The sequence below is a fragment of the Lepisosteus oculatus genome, chromosome 29 (genome assembly GCF_040954835.1).
Source record: "Lepisosteus oculatus isolate fLepOcu1 chromosome 29, fLepOcu1.hap2, whole genome shotgun sequence".
In the NCBI taxonomy this organism is placed as follows: domain Eukaryota; kingdom Metazoa; phylum Chordata; class Actinopteri; order Semionotiformes; family Lepisosteidae; genus Lepisosteus; species Lepisosteus oculatus.
In genome coordinates this window covers 3652632-3663003 of record NC_090724.1, presented here as the reverse complement: position 1 = coordinate 3663003, position 10372 = coordinate 3652632, and the positions used below count along the sequence as shown (strand labels likewise).

The 10372-nt window shown below is 42.9% G+C and overlaps 1 protein-coding gene across 1 annotated transcript; it reads right to left on the bottom strand.

The window, feature by feature from the left end:
* Positions 1-5694: 5694 nt before the first annotated feature.
* Positions 5695-9068, bottom strand: mpv17l2 (MPV17 mitochondrial inner membrane protein like 2). Its single transcript, XM_006639944.3, has 5 exons — positions 8526-9068; positions 8000-8161; positions 6748-6824; positions 6498-6626; positions 5695-6123 (listed from the first exon to the last, which is right to left on the bottom strand). The coding sequence occupies exons 1-5, from the start codon at positions 8710-8712 to the stop codon at positions 6013-6015; spliced, it is 666 nt and encodes a 221-aa protein (XP_006640007.2). The 5' UTR covers positions 8713-9068; the 3' UTR covers positions 5695-6012.
* Between the last annotated feature and the right edge of the window lie 1304 nt (positions 9069-10372).

Genomic DNA, 10372 nt, shown 5'->3' with positions numbered 1-10372 from the left:
CATATTAGAATTCTCCAAAGCTTAGGAGTGAAAATTGAAGTCCTGATGCTGCACTAATTTGTAGGGAAGGTCACAGGGTCGTCTTGAAGAGAACAAGTTCCAACAAGATGGTAAAGAACTAAGAGAGAACAGGGTAATCATGGAATAATTTGGGGTTTGGCCTGCTACTTCAACTCATATAGGAAGACATTCCTGAACGCAAGACATGCACCATTGTAGAACAGTCTCTCTGTTTAATCAAACTGTGTATGTAATAAGATTCTATTGCAATTCAGAACATACTCTAGTATTTTTTTCTACATTTGTAAAAGCCTTGTTTTTTCTTTTACTACTGATAGGCGTCTGTACACTTACCAGGCTGTCAGTAACCTCTCTCCTGTCCTGCTGCTCCTACAGTAGAGCTGAGCTGCATCTCCTCCAGCTTCTCCCTCCTCTTCTTCGTCTTCCTCTCTGTAAATAAGAATTGTAAATAAGCTTAGTCAGTGTTGCCTGTGTGAATTGTTGTAATGACCCGAGCTTGTGACAGGCTTTATGTTCTAAACCTGCTTGTAAACGATTGTGTCACTTAATTAAAAAGCAATATCTAATATTAGAAAAAAACAAGGTTGTCAACAGTAGCTCAGAGCCCGGGTGAGACAGCAAAAGTGAAAAAAAGAAGGCAGGAGGCTCTTTGGGCACTGCAGATGTTCAGTGATTTAAAGAGGAATTAAAAGAGAAGGATTTAGTTATGGGTAGCACAGGGGGCAAAGTGGAAAGCATTGCTGCCTCGCAAGTCTGGAATCCTGGGTTCTGTTCCCGACCTGGGGTCTACCTGTGTGGAGTTTGTACGTTCTCCCCCGTTCATGTAGGTTTCGGCCGAGTTCTCTGGTCTCCTCCCATTGTCCAAAGACATACTGAGAGGTAAAATGGCGTCAAGGATACATGTCTGTATTTCCTGCAGCTGCCATCCCACCAAGGGTGTACCCTGTCTTGAGCCCGTAGCTTGCTAGGCTAGGCTCCAGCTCCGGTCCCCTGTGAGCCCGATCTGAAAGAAGTGATCAGAAAAGGGATGGGTGGGCGGTTGGATTTTGTTACTACTCATTTCTGGCCTCTAATTATGTAAGGCCAGTATTTATTAACACCCAATTGCCAATGTAATATTGGAATTTAGCCACCTAAAAAGCGGACACAAGAAAAAAATCCCCTTAATAGCACAATGTAAACAGTTTGTTTTTCTGCGGGGGGGGAGTGCAGAAATGTGTAGTTTTGCTGCTTTCGGGATATGTGACCGTTTATACCTGCTGCAGTTTAGTATGACCGATACTGTGACACACAACGATGGACCCGTTCTTGACATGTGGTCAGTAAGAATCTGCAAGAGGGACACTGGCAAAACCTATAGCAGAGCAGACCAGGAACTGAGGGACAAGCCTAGAGCCAGCTGCCTCGATTGTGACGCTTGTTCAAGTGGCCTGAGAGCAATTCGAGACTTGTGTGTGACTAACGGAGTTTATAACAAACCTTCAGGAGGGGTGACAACAGCCAAGTTCAATCAGCCCCCGCTGCCAATAATTCGTAATCATGCCTGATGTCATTTCCTCGCCTTAAACTATAAATATTATACCTAAGCCCCCTTTTCACTCTTGCTTTTGTGTTGCATCCCTCCTTCACACTTCACCTCCTCACTCTGTATGGAGATTCCAGCCTCCTTGTCCTACAGCCAGGAGGGTAGCCTACAATTAAAGTGGGTTTAGCCAATTTGACTTCACTAAAAACCGCTCAATACACTTCTTCAATACGCTTAATTTTGGGGGGGAGGGCGTTGTTATTCCTAGTGATTTTTAGGAATTCACTATTCACTATAGGCTTTTTTTTGCACTACAGAGAAATCTGAACACTAGCCGAAGCCTGACTTCCTTGAGTTGTCCTTTCTTTCCACAGGATGGTTTAAGATTTGGACTTGAGCTGCTTTTGTTTTTATATTGTGTAATGGTGAGAGTTATACATGGGTAGAAACCAAAGCAAACTGAAATTCTGCGGATCTGAGACTAGGGTAGGTAAGACCAGTTAGGGCTTGTGCTGAAGCAATGTACTGGCCTTAGAAATAGCCTAGGCAAACGTATGGATTTCTTTTTAGTTTACAACTTGACTGTTAAGCTACTGTTGAACAACCTTCTCATAAGAGTTCAGTTCTGTTTTCTGTGGGAAATGTGTTGTAATTGACAAAACCTGTGGCTTTTATTTTGAGTGTTGCTTGTTGCAATTTTTCCCCCAATTATGCATCAACTCTGAAAGCACTGATAAAAAGGAATTGGTTAAATTGGTTTACATGGATTTTTTTATTTTTCTTTATGTAGGGCGGGGGGGAATATCTAAAAAAAAATTAAAAAAACATATCTTATCATGCCGTAGTTTACACAATGAGTGTAAGAAAAAATAAAGTGTCAAACCTCTTAGATGGTGAACATTTCCTAATCTGCTGTAAATGTTGTGGAAAGTCAATAAAAATTCCCAAACAAAAAATCCTCAGCCAGAGGTGTGGTTCCTGTTACTCACCGTGCAATCTTTTTAGACACATGCTTTAAGACGCTTGGTGGGGCCTGAGGACTCGGGAGCGAATGTAAGCGAGACCCGATCAATGAGAAAACAATATGATCGTTGCTCGGCGAGGAGTTGCTGGGAAATCTGACACTGCTGCTGGTACAACACCGCTCCTGAGCCTTCTGAGCTGCCCTCGCGGTTTAGGTTTGCCAGGGCGCCCCAGTTGCCCCCTAATGACCTCCTTATCGACGCTGAGCCACGGCCACAAAGAGCCAGGTCTACAGCTCCTCTAAACGTAACGCTCACACTCTGCCACGCGTTAAGCCTATTTAAACTGATCCACAGCCTCGGCTTTTATTTATAGTCCGGTATCTCTGATGCCAGAGCTCTGGGTCAGACAAAGCCAACAGCCCATCTGCCGCGCCTCCTGAGCTGAGCTGACCGGTCAGAATACTAGGCCTCCTGTCACCCCCCTGCACCATTCCCTCCCACCTGCCTGCCCTCCAGCTGCAGTTCATTAATAAACACATAGGCGCTTCTGGAGCTAGAGCAGTGTAGGTGCCTCGTGACAACTGCCAGGCTGTCCCAGTAGACAACAATAAAAATGAAACCCCCCCCAGAGAACACTCTGGAAATGAATTCTTAATCAAATTACAGAACTTACTTCACCCACCTATAGAACTGAATGCAATGTAATTAAGTGATGCAAAGGTGCTCTTTTGAAAGGGGATACGTCCCCTGCATTTGTGATGCCCTGGGCTGAGAGGTCAGGGAAGAAGGTCCCTCCTCTCCATTCACGCTCAGAGTCTCACTTCCTCTCCCTTTATAAACATGGGGTCCATGCTTCCCAGCATCCACTGCCCTGCAGCCGTCCCGTTCCCCCCCCCCAGCCCCAGCTCTTTCACCACAAGGAAGATGGGGGCAGGGTTAACTATACCGGGTCGATGCTACGTTGCCAAGCGGTTTTCATGCCAAAGAATGCTGTAATCCTTTTCCATAACTAAGCTGACACACTAAGTTGTGGTGCGTCTAATCTCCCGAACAAAAGGCAAAAGAAAACCAGCCATGTAACGAGTGCCGTGCTTTTAAACCAGCTAAATAAATACCACCCTTCAAGCACACCCAGCACCTAGATCGTTATATTAGCTGTGCTATGCAAACTATTCATGAGGTGGTACTGTGGTACAGCAAAGGCTGTGTCAACCAGGGCCGAGACCATGACTTTCCATCCTCACTTCTACCTCCTCATTCCGGTCAAAAAATGATAAATAGACTGTAAAAAAAAAAGGCGGCATCCTTCGGATGAGATGTAAAACTGAATCTCGGAAAAGAGCAGTTGTGGTACCCTGGTGCCCTGGCCACATTTCCTCCCGGCCTTCACCAATCACAATTTCATAACAATCCCCATCTATGAATGAACTTCAGTACTCTGTTCTCCCTCCCACTGATAGCTGGCGTGTGGAGAGTGTGCTGTACTTTCACCGCCATTGCACACAGTTTCTGGTGGAGCATTACCTGTAAAGAGCCTTGAGCGTTCAGAAAAGTGCTATCTACAGTAAGCGTAAGGATTATTATTAAAAGAAACGCAATGTCTTAGACCACTTCCCAATATTGCCTTTTAACCTGGTTGCCCCTGGGCAGGAGTAAGCAGAGAATGCAATTGTGTTTTTGGACTTGTTTCTGTACTAATGGGTAATACAAGGTGCAAGGTCTCAGTAACCAGGTTTATTTTACCATTTCTTCATTTTGCCTATGTATGCTTGCACCAGTAGGCAAGTATTGACCCCAGCTGAATAATTCCAAACAATCACCTGCCATGTTTAGAAGAGGCCTAAAAGCTGTATTAAGGAGGCTCCTGCCTCTATTTCTATGTAACTTAATTCCAACTGTTTAAGACTTGTTAAAAAAAATTGTTACATTACAACGCTATAAACAAACCAGCTGAGTGATGGAGATGTGAAAAATCTCCCATCACCCACCCTCTCAAACACTGCCTCACTAAACTAGTGCGCAGAGCTGAGCAGATTGCATCTACCCACTCCCCACAAAAAGAGGTGAATTAAAGCCAAAGATTTTTTATTAAATATTTTGCAAGCACTCTATTTTTACACAAGGGGGATTGAAACAGAAATAATTACAAGGGCTTAAGCAGGGATATGGACTTCTTCCAACAGAATATTTATGGCAAACAGAAGATGTAGAGGGAAATGTCTTTTTTGAATAGAGAAGGTACTCATGCAAGATCGTAATTAAAATGCCAAATTAATTGGTGGTTGGGCCATGCAACCATAGAGCAAGTTACAGTTAAGGCTATATACCTGCAAACTGTTTAGCAGATTAAGAAAAGGATCATCTTCGTCTGTCCATTACAACTGATCTTCTTTGGGAGCTCTCAGCATGCAATCCAATTAAGGTCTATAAATTATATGAGCTGTCAGAATGCTCTATGCACATGTAGAGATTCAGTGGGCTCTGCAGCTCCTCAGCTCTCAAAGTGGGATTCTCTAGAAATCATTATATTAAAGGAAATCTTCGCACGTTGTTGCACCCTGCGATGTTGAACCTGTGGTAACCTGTTACTCTTTCCCCTTTCACAGGATGTGGACTGGCAAAAACAGGACTAATAAGGAGCTGTACTTCCGAAAACAAAAATGTATAAATTAAAAAACGCTCTGGCACAACAAGCAGTGGCACTGCCACCTCACTGTCCTTGCACTTCGGTCTGCAATGCCATTTTCTTCCCTAACAAGGTTAGCCAGAAACCACAACACCTTTTTCTAAAAAGCATCAGCAACACTGTCTCTCCCTTTCCCTTGGTTATGAACTCTGCGTCACACGTCATATTACCCTGATACAGCGTGTTAACATTAAGGAGCAAAATTATAAAGTAAAACAACCTCCAGTCACCCTATTAAATAGCCATCAATTAAAAATATCAATTCATCTTCACAATGAAAATTCAAATGCATTTCAACCGATAACGCAAGGAGATGCTAAGGGCTTTTTTAATTTAGCAGGTCTGATTATAACCTGATTATTAACAAACAATATACACTTTTCAAGTTTAGATTAACACGACAGGTTTTGCAAGAAGAAATACATTTAAAATAATTTACCCCAAAGATATATAATTGTTTACCCAACGATTTAACACCAATAACAATGAATTTCCGGCAAATTTAAGTATTTATATAAAATCGATTCACACTAAGGTTTCTGTATGGTAAATTTCAAATGATATATTGTAGAAATTATAAACACTGACCGCTTGTTTAATCTCAGTTTTTACACCTGCTCATATACAGACAACACTATAATGTCATGCAGCTCCATTACTTTGTTTGTGATCAACCTGGGGAAAACAGGACTCCCATGAAAGAAGGATGTGTTATAATAGAGCTCCCCCTACAGTTGAGAGGAGAGAGCAACAATGACAAAACATTATATAAGGCAACACGGTACAGATCCATAGTAGAGAACAGAATGAGGAATCTAGAGCTTCTCTTCCAAGCGCTGTGCTACAGGTAAGGGCACCTCTGTTTCCTGGTCCTCATTTACACTGCTGCTGGAGTCATGGGTGAGGTCACCTCTTTTGGCACTGTCCTGATAAAGACACAACAGAGCAACAGAAACCATGAACTGCAGTGATTGCCGCCATCAATTACATGTGCATATTTTCACATACCAAGAACCAATCTAGGTAAGCCGAAAGACCTCATATTGTCTTGCATGCTTGATGTTCATGTGGTTAGGGTACGCATGACCCAGTTACGTAAGTCTTTACAGTGTGTGGGGAATTGCTATACGAAGTGGACAAAGTCCATCTCACCTGATGAGCGAAAACAAAGGGGTTTAACAACTTGCACAGGTCAATACACACACACACACACACAACACACACACACACACACACACCAGTGAGAGACGAATACAAACACAGGCCAGGAAAAAAAACCCCAGAAACGGGAATGACTTACTCTGTGCTTCAGGTAGGAGAGGTAGGTGTCCCAGCCAAGTGTGATTATGTTGACATACAGGACCCGGAATTTGGAAGGCAGGAAGTAGAAGTTCAGCATCTGTGCTGGTGGCCAAACGCACCAATCTGCCTAAAGGAATTCCAGAGAATTTAATCAAAATCAGCCAGGCATGGCAGGGCGCAATCCGAACATCACCTAATGTCTCTTCCCAAGTTTACGGTTTGTTAGAAAGGATTTGTCGTGTGTTTACCTTGTAAAACTCCCAGAACTTCTCCCTGAATTCCTCCCAGCTTTCCTGCACGGTGTGGCCTTCCATCACTCCCATTCCTGAGAAAATAACCGTCTGTTAACAAACGGGGAGAAATGGAGCAGAGCACCTTCCGGCAACTCAAGTTACAACACTGGAATCCTTCCACGGCAACCCAATTAGAGCACAAAAAAAAAACAAAAGTCATTTTGCTAGAAAATTCACCTGAGGGCTTTCACCATAAGCAGTGCTAATGCGTTCTAATTTAAAATATAAATCCATCGCAAACAATAAGGTTATGATTTTTTTATAGTAAACATTTCACTAGGTGGAGTGCTTATAAAGTTCACTTTACTGGCCGAGCTGGCATGGAAGAAACACAGAGCACCACAGATCGGATTGCTAGCTGTATTAAACCGGACACACAGTGTACTGCATTCAAGCACCAGCTGATCCCCTGACGTGAAGGCTGTACTTAATGGGGAAGCAAGAAGGCTCTCACTGCACAGCCAACAAGATCCATTTCAGAGTTTCCCAGCTGTAGACTTTTGTGCACATTGTACATGGAAAGCAATAGATTTGATGTTACTTAACTCCACACATTTAATATTTAGCACCCCACATATTCAGTGCTTGTGAACTGTGGCAAATTATGTCACTCCATCTAAGTTAATAAGGCTGAAACAACACATGCCTCTTGCTCGCTTGTTGACGTTATCAAACAAACGTAGTGCCTTTGCTGTGGTCTGTGTTTCTAAACACTGCTTCTGGGAGGATCAGGCTTTTGATCTAGCCAAATTCTTTTTCATTTTTAAAAATGCTTTCCGCTCTTAACAAGATTAGTTGGATTTTTTAATGGCCAGCAACCCTGCACCAGTTTCTGAGTTTCAGAATGCCCCTCATTCAGATGTGCTGTGCAGTGTAACCATGTTGACGTCTGCAGAGAAACAAAAACGCCCTTTGTGGGAGTGTTTCACACATAGACATTTCCACCTGTGTCCCTTCATCAGAAATTGATGCCCTGCTGAGAACCGTTTAGTTAGAATTAGGGGACAAACCTTAAACCCACATTAAGAAGTGACTGTAGATCTTAATGCTGAATATTGGAGACAAACGTAAACAAAGGGGATTTTTTAAACCAAAGACCAAGTGCAGAAACACCTAAAACGAGTGTGCAGATCAATCCCCATTTGGCAGGAACGGTGAACGTGAAGGTCTTAGGACTACAGGGTTTAATTAAAATACCTCATCTTACCTAAGAAATACCAAACTCCAAGAGTAGGAGACGCCACCAGTTGGTCAACAAGAACTTTCTTGCTGACTGTTTGCAAAGCCTTCCCCACATACACTCTGTCCAGCCACTGGTACCAGTAGTGCAGGACAGGACCCATGGAACAACCAACAGCAAACATGCGCCCTGCAAGAGAGAATGAATCATTACTCCGCCTAATCAGACTCCTTAAACCTTGAGAGGCACAAGAATTGCATCTGCATTCAGGTCGTTTATCTTACTTTGATGCTTCTTATATTATGTACAGTACTTATTTTTCATGTGCTCTAGAGGGAACACGGCGAGAGTGGCCGTGTTTTTCTTTTTGTTTTCTTCAATTAACTTAATGATTAACCTGCAAAAAAAGGCAATCAGATTCAAGGTGCAAAAGGCAAAGAGCAGGTGCTAATTAACTGCATCACCTTTTGTGATTTGGTAACGATACCTGGCGGTTTCAATAAAAGGGGTAAATAAAATCATCATCATCCTCTAAGCAGCTCTCCAGGCTCACCTGTCCGGAACCAGTCCCGTGTCCTGCCCGGATCCCTCCTCTTCTCTCGGGTCTGCTGGATGAAGTCTCCTGCTGCCAGCATTCCTCCGCAGCTCACCGTGTTAGTGACGAGGAGGAACCTGCCTCTGAAGAGCGGTTTCCAGGAGCCAGAAATCCGGATAAGCAGCTCTTTACCCCGGGGGATCATGTTTCCTATCCGCGGGCGAGCTCACAGTTACCATCCACTCAGCAGGACTGGACTAGTGACCTTGCTTTTCAGTGGTTTACTATCATAATTCACCGAGCTTCCGATAGCCTCTTCAAGAACAAGACAAACGTATAGATCTTGATTTTGACAGTAATTAAATATTTGCTACAGCTAAGTCCCAGTAGCTTCCTACAGTAGACACGAGAACAACGGAACCATATACGCGAAATCTTGTTCTTGTTTGGAAAAAATAACCTTTTGGATCCCAAACGTTACGAAAACTTTCGTCTCATAAGCCGCATTGCAGCCGGTTCACGCAAATACTTCTTCCATAACTCGTGTTCTCTACTTCCTGATCCAAACAGGACATACGTAGTTTTATGTTAATTAAATACCAAACCAATAAGAAACGAAAGTAGAAATTACGCAACCAGAGGTAGCTTTTTTAATTTTTGTATTTATGCATAAATAATAACAAAACTTACAATACAAACAAGAGTACATGTAACATTTACATGTACATATAACAAGACAAAAACATCGCCAGGGGTACATAATAAAAAATAAATTCAAATTATGAAAAAAGTGTAAACAAATTAAAAATAACATCCGCACCGCTATCGTATTTTTTACATTTTGAAATAGTCTGCAGATACTCCTTTAAATCCATTTTAAAATGCTCAAAGGACCAGAACTATTTGTAGTACAGTATACAATGAAGAACCGAAGAAGTAATTCAGAATTATTTAAGTATTTGTGGAAGAAAATCTTTGCTTGTAGGTCCGCATAATTTTTTTTTTCTTTAGGTTAACGCGTGTTTCAGATTGCGAGACGTTTAGGAAACAAATAAGCAATTAAAGAAGAAAAGAGTAGAAAGAATCACGCTTTGTAGCCAGCCGCCATATCACTCTGCAACTCTCAACTGCCAACTCACTAAAGGTAAGCAGGTGTGAGCCTGGTCAGTACCTGGATAATTAATAATAACCAGGAGACACTGGTTATTATTATAAGAGACCCCTTATAAGAGATAAGAGACCCCCTGGGAAAAACTAAGGTTGCTGCTGGCAGAGGTGTTGGTGGGGCCAGCAGGGGGCGCTCACCCCGCGGTCCATGTGGGTCCTAATGCCCCAGTATAGTGACGGGGACGAGCATGATGTGTGTGGACGTGAACATGTGGAGAACATGCAAACTTTACATAGAAGGTAACCCACATCACCATCAAACCCAAGAGCCAGGAACCAGCAGCTCTGAGGCAGCAGTGCTAACCACATCACTATGCCCTCAAACTGTAGCATACTAAAGATCTGGAACAAGTCCCTTTCCATATATATGGATGGGACTGACATATCAAATGGATTTTTGCTAGCTTGAGAGCCTTACAAGAAAACGTGGACTTGCAGACATGCATGATTATGGAGAACAACAATGCAGAATCAATCAAGGGCAGTGCTCAGTCAAAGGGCTTTGTTCACAGTGCAGACAGACATACATTTTCCTTAGTGCTGCTGGGCGGGGTGAATTGTGGTTATGTCAATTTTCATTTAAGGAGAAGCACTCACCTTTCCGCGATCAACCACATGTGGCAAATGGAATAGCAGGAACAATGCCAACTGGGGCATCCGCTGCCTGCTTGTCTTCTGGTGACTGTGAATGTTGCCCC